This window comes from Podarcis cretensis (assembly GCF_951804945.1).
Source record: "Podarcis cretensis genome assembly, chromosome: 6".
Taxonomy (NCBI): domain Eukaryota; kingdom Metazoa; phylum Chordata; class Lepidosauria; order Squamata; family Lacertidae; genus Podarcis; species Podarcis cretensis.
Window position 1 is genome coordinate 74,950,902 of NC_137175.1, and position 13,825 is coordinate 74,964,726.

A 13,825-nucleotide genomic window follows, 5' to 3' on the forward strand; every position below is an offset into this window, starting at 1 on the left:
AAATCACACTGAGAAGCAGATCCAACCATGTCCGATTCATGCAACACTTTTCCCCCCCTTCCTTTAGGAAAAATGGCAACCCTAAACAAAGTACTTCATGGAAATCTAGCTAACAGGGCATCAGATCAGAATTCAAACAGCACCCATCTCTACTTCTCCTCTGCCCTGTCCCAATGACACTCCTGCCAACTTTCTATACGAGTCCGCGGCTCCGGATCACAGGGATCCTTCTGCAGCCAAGCCCCGCCGCCCCCTTCTTTTCTCCCCGCCTCCACCCGCACCAAACCACGTGCGCCCCAGGATGGTAAACAACACGGAGGCGGGGCTCGACGGAGAGCCGCTTCGCGATTGGTCTTCTCCTTCCCCGCTGCCCAATGAGGCGAAGGGTAGGGGTGGGCCTCTTCTCTGGCCGCCGCTTCTAAACAGAAGGCGAGAGTTTCGAGACGCTCCCTTCGCCGAGCGCCGGTTGCGGCGTGGGGGAGACAAAGCGGAGCGCGAGCGGCCGAGGCGGCGCCGCAGCTCTCAGGGACCGTCGGCTAATTCTGAGCCGGAAGTCGGGCTGCCTGGCCGGCTTCATGGCGCGCTGGGGCGGCGGCGCCTCGTCCAAGGGCCCCGCGAGGGCCGCGGAAAGAGAAGGGAAAGGCGGCGGCGGCGGCGAGAAGGCCTCGTCCGAGAGGCGGAGGCTGAAGGAGGCGGTGGCTGAGCGGCTGAGGCAGGATGTGGAGAGGTAGGGGGAGACCCAACATGGGCGAACGCTTTCTTTTAGGATACCGCCCAAATGGTTGAGCTTGTTTTGAGGAAACCATCGGAATTATTGAGCTTTTTTATTTTTTAAGGAAAACCCCCAAATTGTGGAGATTCTTTGTAGGAAGGCCTTCAAATTCTGGAGACTTTTCTTTTAGGAAGATCCCCAAATTCTGGAGACATTTCTTTTAGGAAAACCCCCAAATTGTGGAGCTTCATTTTAGGAAGGCCCCAAATTGTTGAGACTTTTCTTTTAGGAAAACCCCCAAATTGTGGAGCTTCATTTTAGGAAGACCCCCAAATTGTTGAGACTTTTCTTTTAGGAAGATCCCACAGTTGTTGAGCTCTTCTTTACAAAAACACTTGATTGACTTACCTATGATCAAGAACAAAGGGCCACCTTTTGGAAATTGCCCCCCCCCCATGTCAATTCCGCCTTTGAAACCCCAGTACTGTTAGGAAAATCCAGACATGTGGCAGCCCTAGACTTGGTACAAGGAAGGGGGGGAGGGGTCACATGCACTCTCCTTCAGGCCAATCTGCACAAATTTCTTAGCATTACTAAATCCCGGTGTCACTCTTCCCATGTGCGGGTTGCTTAGAGGGGCGTGTGGGAAGCAACAGCACAGGCAGTCCCAACATGCACATGACAACCCCCCACCCCCCCGGTGTGGCGCCTGCTAGTTTTGCCACCCCCACCCCATTTTCTTCATAAATCACCCAAGGTGTTTGTGATGCACGAATAGAACCATTGAAGTATAAAAGCACTGCGATTTCTCCATTATAATATAAAGTAAGCAAATAAACTGTTATTAGTGCAATTGACTGAGCTTTTTTATGGAGACTACCAGGCATAGGTGCCTGAGCACCCACAAAATTCCCCATGAAGGGGCCAGGCAACCAAAAATTTTGGTGCCAGGGCCATGCACGCAGCCCTGTGCACACAACCCTTTTACCAAGGTGTGGCAATCACTCAGGGTCCCTGGACATTTCAACATCTATTGATCACTGTGCCACCACCCAAGCCCTACCTGGTACAATACTGAGTCCAGTCAGGGTTAAATTGGAACATAAACTTCTGTTTATTTATTGCAGTTTAACAAATGTGTGGTTTCATAAACAGTATCAGTCAATTACAATCATGGGGTGCCTATCCAGACCTATAACTTCCGTTACCTGCTCCCACTCACTAAACCACCTCTCAGATATTTACTTGTCTTCCTAGCTCCTAACTGTTCCTGACTCAGGTTATTTCACTACACTACCTCAACCTACCCACAGACTCTATCCCAATTCACTCCCACTCCAACCAACCACCCAACTCCCAAGGAACTCCTCCCTTCGCCCCTCCCAGAGCTGGTTTTATAGTCCCTCTGACTCCACCCCCTGGGTTCTGACTGAGTAACCTGTTTAACTATTTCACCTCCAGCACTCTCATATGTTAACGTCACACGGGGTTGCTTATTAATCATGCAATTTTAGAGTTGGAAGGTATCATGAGAGTCATTTAGTCCAACTCCCTTCGACGCAGGAATCTCTTGTTTAACGTGGCGCTTCAAACTCATGATTCCGAGATTGAGAGCCTCATATGCTATCGTCTGAGCTATTCCAGCTGATGGAATAATTGTTCCTCCCTGGAGACTAATTGCTAGGGGATGCTCTTCTGGGACCTGTTTTTCCATCAGTGCTTTGGAAAGAACTTTCTATCAAGGAGGAGGTCGCTTTCCCGAGTCCTCCCTCCAAGCTTCTAATAATTCGCACGTGGGACCAAATGGGTTATCAGACTTTATTGGCATATTCTCTTGCACCAGCTACAGACATCAGACGGCAGCCTAATCTACAGCGTGTTCTCTCCTCCCCTCGGCAGGTTAACTCAAAGATTTATAGGGGCTGGGGAATGCTGGCAGCCAGCCCCATCAAGTGCTCCCACTTTGGGGATTAATTGCTAGCACCTGCCTGAGGGGCCCCACCCAGCGATACTTGTTTACAGAATCACTACTTCATGACACTTCCATTCTCCACTCCTTGGAGAAAGCTGCAGTTTTCAAGATTTGAGAAAAAGCAAGGGATGGATGCAGGCTTCAGCATGCTCCAAGTAGGTCCACTGAAATAATGGGGCATAAGTAGTTGTCACGGCTAACTTAAATCCCATTGATTTCAGTGGGTCTGTTATTGGCATGTCTGAGCTCCTGTCTGCACAATACATTTAAAGCAGCATTATACCACGTTAAACAGTCATGGCTTCCCCCAAAGAATTCTGGGAGCTGTAGGTGGTTCAGAATTGCTTAGAGTCACTAGGAGACCCGTATTGACCTCCCAGAGCTCCAATTCTTAGAGTAGTTAAATAATCGGTTCTTCCCAGGGCATGCTAGGAATTGTGGCTCTGTGCAGAATCTCAGCAAGAAAAAAAGCTCCTTGCCTCATCTGCTCTCTGAAGCTACAGCTTTGCCAGTAGCTAAACAGAAATGAAAGGTAAAGAAATAAATTGCAAGTCTTGGAATAGCAAGAAGCGAGGACAGAGAAAATACGGGAGAGGAAGTGAGTTTTGCAATGGGCCTGATTGTTCGTATTATCGAACAGCCAGATGTGAGTCCAATCCGGTGCTGGCGCCAGGTTTGGGGTTGCTGTTGGGCAAAATCTCTGTGGGGGACCCTTCTATAAGTTGCTCACTTCCTTTTCTTTCCAGTGCCCATTTGCTTGCGCCTTTTCTCAGGGTCTTGTCTGTGCAGCTGTCCTGGAGGAAAAATAAGCAAAAGGCACTGTGGCTTCCTCTTGTCAGCTCACACAGGTGAACAGGACAGCAAGGAGGAATAGGAGGGCACCTCCACAGGTTGGTATGTACTGAGCAGGTGACCAGTCATCCTGGCTGTTGGTGCTACTCCTGTTCCAGCTCATTTCAGTGTCACCTACCATCTGGGTAGCTGATTATTGGAGGATGGAAGTGAGCAAGCATAGCACTTTTAGACATCCAAGAAAGAAACATATTCTGAACTCCATTTTGAGCTCAATGTGTGATGCTCTCTCTGTTGTGTTTCACAGGCTTCTTAAGGAAGAAATCCAAACTGATGTCACTTTCCATGTTGGCGGCGCTTTCTTCCGAGCTCACAAGGGAGTGCTTCTAGCAAGAGTTCCCAGTTTTTTCTCCCATGTTGCTGGAAGAGTGTTAAACAGTCCAAACCATGGTGAAGTTTTGTATCTGGAGAATTTGGAACCCTCTGAATTTAAAACATTCCTGCAGTAAGTTTCCACTCTCACCTGCCCCCTTAAAAAATGTAGTTCGAGCCAGTATTGTGATAGATCTGGTGACAGTTAAGAAACTTGTTTTCAGCCTGGTAGTTTTGATAGCAGACCATCAGTTTGTCCAATTATAATGGTTCTCTAGGCATCAAGGAATGATCCTGATACTTAGATTGGGGAATAAGGAATTTGGGAAGAGTGAATTCTCCCACCCACCCCACTCTACGATATGTTAAAAGAATGATGCCCCACCTTTTTTTAAACACTGTAGATATGAACCCATAACCAATCATCAACAGACCAGAATATATATTTTTGATACGTCTGTTTCTTAATATTTGACAATATGAAATTGGAAGGGAGGTAGCTAAAGTGGAGGTAAAAGTGGTAGCTGACAGAGTGATGGCCAGCAAGTTGTAAGAGTGTACTTAACTGCAAGATGACTTTGGGATAGTCTTAGTACTCAGGAATTAAATGGAAAGAGGTGTGATTTGCATTGAGTAACAATGGTCTGCTTTCTCCATGAAACTGCATTTCCTCATGCCTACTGGCTAGTTAGATGACTTTGTTAAAAAGCTTATTTTTTCATTAGAGATGCTTCTTGTATGTGGGAGAGAAACTCTTCTCTTTCTTAGAATTTTAAATGTTTTCACCAAGGATATATGAAAGAACTATAATGTCTATTCTACATTTTCTGCAAACTTATGCTCACTACTTGAGAGTAAGTGTGTGACTTGGGGAGCAACCCTAAGACCCTGACTATCACACATTGTGGCAATTAGTTCCATAAGTAAATTACATACTCTGTGAGAAAGTATTTTTCTTTTGTCTGTACCAAATTTACCACCAATCAATTTTATTGGGTGATGTGGGCGACCTGGAGCAAGGCCTCAGTGTTTGGTCTCTGTTCCTTGTTCCAGCTCTCTCACTCCACTGGAAGTTACTGGTTGCATATCCAATAATTTATGCACCATTCATGAATTTATAAAATTACTTCAATTTGGTACCTCAGAGAGGTGGTAGAATGCCCTTGATCTGAGACTCTGAGGCAGTGTTAGAAACTCAGATATATAATCTAATCGCCAAATGGCACCTTAAACCTAAGTTACGGTTTCCACAATGGAATGTCTAGGCACCTTTTTTGCAGTTGAACTTCCTATTATTACTACTACTACTATTATTATTAATTTCTCTACCACTTTATATTTTAAAGAAAAAAAATCTCAAAAAGGTTTACAACACATTAAAAGATCAAATAAAGCAACCCAGAATAAAACAAATGCCAGCTTCCAGGAAACTCTTCAGAAGCTTCTTTAAGTGACATTTGGCTTTCCCCAGATTTATTTACCTAGTGCCCCATAGCAGAAGAAATATAGGAAGTCAGCGTGGTGTAGTGCTTAGAGTGTCTGACTAGGACATGGGAGATCAGGGTTCAAATTTGAAGCTCACTGGGTGACCTTGGAGCCAGTCGCAACCTCTTAACCTGCCTCACAAGGTCACTGTAGAGATTAATTGAGGAGGATGAGCCATTTACTCCTTGGAGGAAAAGGTGAGATGTAAATGCAACAAATAAGTAATTCTTCTGACCTGCTTAAGGAAGGTGGAGGGGCCAGCCAGATGGAGCGGTTATTTGCCAACATCCACATGGTCCCAAATGGACCAGCACCTGGTGCCTGGCTAATTTCTGAGGTTGCCAGAGGGTGGTTTAGCTCGTCCTGAGGTTGTCTGCAAGTGTGCACCTTTATTTTGCTCCAAACAAGTGAATGGTTCCAATTTACAGATGTGTAAAGCCCGCCAGTGTTGGGGATGCTAGAATCCTCCTGGGGTTCCTAAGTGTCTTTGCACAAATCCAGCACCTAGGAGAGCTCATTACAATATAGAGGCTCCCTTTGTGGCTGTGCTGAATGTTACACTCGTCATCAAGACTGGGTAATTTGTCAAAATCAAGACACCTTCTTAGATAATTTTCTGGTTCTTTAATCCTCTCCTTTAGAGGATTGGTGTTCCTCAAAGGGTGCAGGGCAGGTCATTTTTTATGTGGCCCAGAAGCCAATTGCTACATGAAATGTGCGAAAAGCGGGATTGATGCTTTTATTGCTCTTGCTGAGTGGGAGTCTCTTCTGTTGACAGGCTTCTTCAACTGAGGTTAAGTGACATGGCCGCTGAGAGCCTGTGGTATATTGGAGAACTGCATATTAGACATTCCCTTTGTAATGTAAAGAGTGAGCAGCATATTGCTTAATTAAATGTGATCTTCAGGCCTGCAGGGAAGAGGCTATGCTAATTCAAGCTACTTTTTAGAACAGACATCCTACTTTTACAGAGATTCCCAGGGAATACCACAGTTTTTGATTACCAGGTTATTATTATTATTTGCCCATATTTAGATGGGGCAAAACAGTAGTTACATCAGCTTTACAGGTTAGAGGTAGAAGACCGTGAATTCCTATTTTAATTTTAACCACCCTGCTGTAATTATTCCCCGTTTTCCTACTTAAAAAATAAAATAAAATCCATTCCATTTCTTACCCTTCTGTCTTGTAAACTTGACAGTGTTCTGGTTTTTAGTAGGACCTGTGCAAATCTAAGTGTGAATGCCATTGGCCGTGCCACCAATTAAAAAGGAGAAATGCTGTTCTCACTGTACGTACAGCTTGACAAGTAAAAGATTTTTGTCAATTCCAATTAGCAGCTGCATAATTGAATGAATTGGTGCAATGCAGGAAGCTTTGGAAAAATAGAGCAATGGAATTTTTACTCTTCCCAGCAGACAGCAAAGGCAAAGCTTTGCATTACAGCTGTGTGTGTGAAAATAATTTCCCCCTGTATTCTGAAATGCAAATATGCAAAAGCTTCCCAGAAAACTTTAATAAGGAAAAACCAATAGATTGACAGGACTATCGTTCAAATTTAGCATTCCAATATATATAGCAAATAAGCTTATTTATCACTAAAAAGAATCTCTTGTGAATATGTCTCCTTTCAGCTGAATGAAAGTAATTTTCAGTATATTTGCCATCTGTCTCAGTTTGACAGGCTGTTTATCAGGAGCAGGTACTCAGTTGGTTTTCAATATTTGGAAACCAGTGTTTTTGCTGTGGTTATTAGCAAAGAGTTCGGTTTTGGTTCTTTGTACCAAGCCTCTGGTATTAGAATGAAGAGGCAGGATTTTGAAATGTGTGAGACTGTGGATTTGCATTTTATCCACATTGGAGAAATTTGCAGGTGTAAAATGATGTATTCTTCCCAACAATTAATTTTTCCCTCTTTGAGAAATAGAGAGGTCTTGCTAACATTGCCAAGTCATGCAGGATATTTTTTACACAACTGGAACTGAATCCTGAGTTCCATTGGCTTTTATCACAGGAGTACTGCAGTGCAGCAAAAAAAGCTGTGGTCAGAAACTATACTACTACTATACTAGGATTTGCACAAGAAAACTAGTAACATGTGGTTATGCAAATATTTGCAAGTCTAGGCTATGATCCTTATCTACACTATAACGTTAACAGAAATTGTAAATGTTGGTAATGCTGTAAGGTCTGATTATATTGTTAAGTTAGCCCAGTTTTGTTGAAATTGATTTCAGTCTATTTGTACAGTTTACTTTTGTGACTCGGAGTCTTTAAGCGTAATTGAATTTCCTTATCGCTATCTGTAGCTTGCGAAATGAAACAAAATCTATATGAGGAAATAAGGATTTTTATCAGTTTCAGCAGCTATTAAAGGCGGTAATCCTATTTCTGGATTTTTAATTTATTTTGGGGGCGAGGGGGTATCTTCTATTTCATCCTTGTGTCCTTCAGTTAAAAAAAATTATGTATTTAAAGCTTTGTTTTTCAAACGCCCGACTTATTTTAATTCGTCTTTGAAAGCAATTCTTTTATTCTGTCTTAATTGTTTTCCCATTCTTCAAAAATGTTCAGGAAGATAAAGCTTACGATGCAGTCCTACATATGCCTACTCAGCATGGTATGTAGGATTGCAGCCTTAATTTCAAATTTGACATTTTTAGTGAAAAATGTTTGCAGTTGGAGCCTCATTACCCCATATAATCAACATCACCCAAACCACAAATCCAACTTACTTCTTTGAGTCTCTAATGGGCTTTGTCTATTGCTGGTGTCCTCTTGTTATAAATACAGTGGTACCTGGGGTTACAGATGCATCAGGTTACAGATGCTTCAGGTTGCAGACTCCACTAACCCAGAAATAGTACCTCGGGTTAAGAACGTTGCTTCAGGATGAGAACAGAAATTGTGCGGCGGCAGCGAGAGGCCCCATTAGCTAAAGTGGTGCTTCAGGTTAAGAACAGTTTCAGGTTAAGAACGGACCTCCCGAACGAATTAAGTTCTTAACCCGAGGTGCCACTGTACCAGTTCCTGACAACAGTTTGTTCCTGTCCATCTTAACTTCTGGTTATCATCAAGTTTCTTGGTAGATTCACAAGGTATTTACCCGGTAAATAAATCCTTTATTTGCACAGTACTGACTTCAATAACAGCGCAAGAACTCCCTTTATCCAGAGCTGCTGGTCACTGGCGACAGCCTCTTGTTACTCTTTCCTACCCATTGTACCCCTTCACCAGCCACTTAATAGCTCCATCGGTTAGAGTGTGGTGCTGATAATGCCAAGGTTGCAGGTTCGATCCCCATATGGGACAGCTGTGTATTCTTTCAGGGGGTTGGATGAGATGATCCTCAGGGTCTCTTCCATCTCTACAGTTCTATGATTCTGTTTGGGACAGGTTGGTCTGACTGAGGAACCGAGACAGAATCATCTGCTTTAGAGAGCCCTCCAGTAGCAGCCCGTGTGATGGGGCACAACTGCCTTCCGAACAGGGCTGTCCCTGCTGCTTGCCTGGGTGTGCATGTTCAGGTGGCGGGAGCACTGGGTTGGCTCTGCTAGTGCAGCTGCACAGTCCCAATGTTGCTGCTCCATCTGGGTGATCTGCAGTGATCAGGAGTGCAGCTCAGCCTCACCATATGGGCTCCTCCTAGGACCTGCAGTGGTACCTCAGGTTAAGAACTTAATTCGTTCCGGAGGTCCGTTCTTAACCTGAGCACGATTTCTGTTCTCATCCTGAAGCAAAGTTCTTAACCCGAGGTACTATTTCTGGGTTAGCGGAGTCTGTAACCTGAAGCATCTGTAACCCGAGGTACCACTGTATTATTATTATTATTGTTATTGTTGTTATTATTATTATTATTTTATTTCATTTCTATATTGCTTTATATTTTTAAGGAAAAAAATCTCAAAACGGGTTACAACACATTAAAACATCAAAGGAACCAAGCCACAATAAAATGAAGTCAAATATAAAGTATACAGTCAAGGCAACATAATTAACAGTAAAAACAAAAACATCTTAAAGATTTCAAAATAAAACATTACAAAGGATGTCACCTATAGAATATGTATCTTATGCTGTACATACAAAGTTAACAAACAAATCTTAAACATTTCATTTAAAAAAAACAACTTTTATTTATGCAGTTTTAGCAGCTTTTATGCACACATTGTACAATATCCATCACTCCTCTTTTTGGAAGACTTCCCAATCCATCTCTCTGTGACATTCTATGGAAATCTTGATCTGCTGCATATTCTAATATTTCACCCATTATCGTCTCAAGTCTTCCTTTTTTGATGTTATCTGCTGCTCATAGGTTAACTTGTACTTATAGGTTAAATCATATATTGTACATTCTAAGATAATTTCCAAAACACCTCCACTCCTCTTTAACTTGTCCTTATTCTTTAGTTTTCATGCTCATGGTTACTAATTCTATGTATTCGATCAATTTGTTTGGCCAAGTTTCCTTCGGGGGTATCTCTTCTTTCCATTTTTCCATATATACTATTCTAGCTGCCGCAGTCGCACACAGAAAGACATTGAGTGCCTTTTTTGGAATGTCATCGCCTATCATCCCTAAAAGAAAGGCCTCTGGTCTTTTGGGAAATGTGAGTTTTATGATCATTTCCCAATACTCTCTAGCATGTTTACACGACCACCACAGATCAGCTTTAATATTAAATATCGGTATCAATCTTTATTTTGGTCACAGACCAGCATAAGATAAAAGCATACGGATAAACTGAACACATCAGACTTAAAGCAGGTAAGGGGTGAAAACTAATCATCTTAAACATTTCAAGAGGAAACATTGCTAAATAAAGTCAAATATAAAATGCACATAATTTAAAACAGCATAATTACCAAGAGAATAAAATACTATCATAAGCATAGAACACATCTGCTGCTGTTGCTGCCAGTCCTGCCAATGGTAGTTCATAGTGGCTGGTGGCTATAGAAGCTCAGGCTTGGTGGCCTGGGTCTGTGCTAAGAAACAACCAATATATATTGGTTGTGTATAGATATTGGCTCCAATGTGTCACCTGACCTCCACTGAGCAGAAAGCAAATAATACCGTCTACAGTGCTGTTGCTTTTTTTTCTAGAAAAAGAGGTGCAGGAACTCCCACCTTTTGGAACGGACAACCCAACGTTGTTGAGCTTTTGTGTTTTTAGACAGTCTTTTTTCTTATAAAAGCAAGCCTTTGTCCATGTATGAATTTTCTGAAAGGCAGGACTTCTGCAGGATTTTTTATTATTATTATTATTTTGCATTAGTAGCTGCTATCGGGAATTGGTCTGCTCTAAGAGAGTGAAGGCGACATGGGTTGTTTTCCACAACACAGCATCTTGCTCCCAATGTGCTTCAGTTGTTGTGAGATCAGTGAGTGCTGCCTCCCGTGGCTAGGTCAATGCAGCAGGGAATACTGCAGCGTTCTTGGGCAGATACGGAGAACTCCACAAATATTAAACATTTATTAACCTGGCCAATTATAATAGATTGAAATGTACGGAGAACTCTCCCTACTTCAAAAAGCACAGAAGCTTCCGACTTGCATTAAAATACAGAGCATGAGTACATAGTCTGCCTGCTTTCTCAATACTCCTGTATTTCTGTCCTCCTTTTTATATAGACATTTCAGCTTCCTGTCTCGAGCAGCTTCAGAATGGCTGGTATCGTTTAGCTTGTTTACTGCTAAGACTGTCATTCCTTTTAGCTTCTGTTCTACATGCTATTTTTAAAGCTATTGTTTGTTTGTAATGGAAAAATTCAAAGTGATGTATACCTTGTCTCCGAATGAAGGGGCATGGAAGTCTCAATGCTGTTTCGTTTTCCTTCTGCTCCATAATAGAAATGTGCTCTCAGTCTAGCAGATCCAGAAGAAATTCTAGAATCAGCTATTTTGTGTATGAGGAAGGTCCATAAGCACAGGATTGGATCATAGGGCCATCTAACACAGCATTCTCTTTCCTGCAGAGGCCAATCAGATGCCTCTGTGAAGGCCAAAAATGGAGCACAGAAAACCAACAACTCTCCCATCTAGCAGTAATTGGTATTTACTGCCACCTTTTGCTTCATCCGCCCAACACTGTCCATTGGGCTTGCGCAGCCCAGATTTGCCCTGCTAATATGCACTATGCTGGTGAACCATTCCTTAATGTTGTCATCTCCTAGTGTCACTTTCATGGCTAAATTTCCAGGTCTGCTGCTAGGAGTCTTCAGTCTGCAGACAGCAGAAGTTACGCTCCATGGATTCCATGCTGCACCTTCTGCAGAGAGGACTTGGATTTCTAACTCAAAAGCTACCACATCTTGCTGCAAATGTTCTGTAACCATGTAAGACAGGGGTCAGCAAAGTTTTTGTGGCTTGGGCCGGTTTACGGTCGCGCAGATGCTGCAGCGGGCCAGAATGCGCGCACACATGCATGCGCAAACGCTCTTTCCGGTGCAGAGGAGGCGTGCACAGCTTCGCAAAAGGCAGTCCCCGCTCTGCTCTGCACCAGTTTAGTGCAGCGCACGGGAGCCGACCAAGCGAGCGGCGAGGTCCCCAAGCGGGCGGTGGGGGTCCATGGGCCGGTTAAACGACCCCCATCGGCCGCTTGTGGCCTGTGGGCCTTAGGTTGCTGACCCCTGGTGTAAGAGATCTCTAAGCTGCCTGTTATATTAGCCGGGGCAAGTATATGAAAGAAGGGTCATTCTGGCAGGAGCAGACTTTGGTAATCTTTCGTAATATGGTGCTCTGTACAAAGCCAAAATTTGACACCTCTTCAGCTATGGATCTTCTCAAATTTGCACCCCCTTGGCTGGGCCACTCCTCTCAGGGGAACCTTCCTCCCCCCCCCAATCACCCAAAATCCGGTGTTGATTCCGGACTCTTTATTTCTTTGGCTGAAATGTTATGCTTTCATTATTTCTAATAAAACCTTAGTTAATAATCCTGTGCTCTTAACTGGAGGAGATTCTCTGTAATCTTGTCTCATCCCACGTTAACGCCTTTTGTCTTTTTGGCCTAGTTGCTGCAAAAGTATGTGTTTAACTTGAGGTGGATGGGATAGTCAGAGATGGAAAGTTGGCAGCATTTTGTTGACCATCTCTTCCCGACCATGAAATGCTCTTCCCCAGAGAAGCTTACCTGCTGCCAAGAATGATGTATTTTTAGTGCCACATTAAATTGACTTTAGATTCTTAGGGTCTGTTAGTTTTTATGCTTTATTTATATTCAGTTTCTTGCTGAACTGCTGGTGTGTGTGTGTGTGTGTGTGTGTGTGTGTGTGTGTGTGTTTAACAGGATCTTTGGAGAGTTTTAAATATTGTTTCTATAGGTTGCATTAAGTCTTTGGACGGAACAGCAGGGGAAGGGAACAGTGAGATGCACTGCTGTTTTAACCCAAGAGGCCTGAGGTAGCCAACATGGAATCTTTCAGGTGTTGTTGGATTCCGACTCCCATCAGCCCCAGTCAGCATGGCCGGTGGTCAGGGATGATGGGAATTGTAGTCCAACAGCATCTGGAGGGCACTACGTTGCAACAGTTGAAAGCTTTTGCATCATATGTGTCTTTTAGGGTGAATGTGTAGCTGTTTTCTCCCCAGATTTACTAATCTGCTCCAGGTATTTGGATAAACTGCAAGGTGTTTTGTTTGTTTTTTTAGAGATGGAGACAGCTTGTCAAATGTGCATGGAGAAGTGCAAAGAAGAGAAATGAGTATTTGATTCAGAGGCAAATGCACATGTCATTTGGGGGGTAGTGACTGAGGGAGGCTGAGTTCACAAAAACATGGCACTGACCCCCTATTTAAAGGTGCCTCTGTATGCTCCCAGGAGTTTCGGGGTGATCTTACAGAAAACCTGCATCTTGTCTTTTTCTGCAGAATGATTTGTAATTCAATGCATGTGGGTAAGTAGTGATTTAAATAAAAAAGAAGGTTGACCCCAGTGTCTTTAGGTAGAGCATGGGACAGAGTCAGACCTGCTTTCCCAAAGCTGTTTCAATTCTCATGGGCCAAGCATAACTCCAGAATCCAAAGAGGAGGTATGTGATGCTGCTTCTCCTCCCGCTTCCAGCAAGAAGCATTCCAGCTGGAAAAGCAGGAGAAGAAGGAATCTTAAACAAAAATGGGGGAGCAGATTTTGTGGGGTTAAACTTTTAAAACGATAAGTCCTCTTCCCCATAATCCTAGAGCTACCTTAAGAGAGGGGAAGGAAACAGACTTTCTTCTTCCCTTCCCCAAATGCTGTAAGGTAACGGTAAAGGGACCTCTGACCATTAGGTCCAGTCGTGGCTGACTCTGGGGTTGCGGCGCTCATCTCGCTTTATTGGCTGAGGGAGCCGGCGTACAGCTTCCGGGTCATGTGGCCAGCAAGACTAAGCCGCTTCTGGCGAAACCAGAGCAGCACACGGAACTGCCGTTTACCTTCCCGCCGGAGTGTTGCCTATTTATCTACTTGCACTTTGACATGCTTTCGAACTGCTAGGTGGGCAGGAGCA

The 13,825-nt window shown here is 43.6% G+C and overlaps 1 protein-coding gene across 3 annotated transcripts in view; it reads left to right on the forward strand.

Moving 5' to 3' along the window:
* The first annotated feature begins 397 nt into the window (after positions 1-397).
* BTBD8 (BTB domain containing 8) overlaps positions 398-13,825 on the forward strand; it is a 48,901-nt gene continuing 35,473 nt past the window's right edge. For 2 of the 3 annotated variants that reach the window (XM_079981013.1, XM_079981015.1), the window contains exons 1-2: positions 398-727; positions 3,784-3,981. In XM_079981013.1, coding sequence (XP_079837139.1) covers positions 576-727; positions 3,784-3,981 — 350 coding nt within the window. In that variant the 5' untranslated portion in view covers positions 398-575. The remainder of the gene's footprint in view (positions 728-3,783; positions 3,982-13,825) is intronic. The other variant, XM_079981014.1, reaches the window with a different exon arrangement.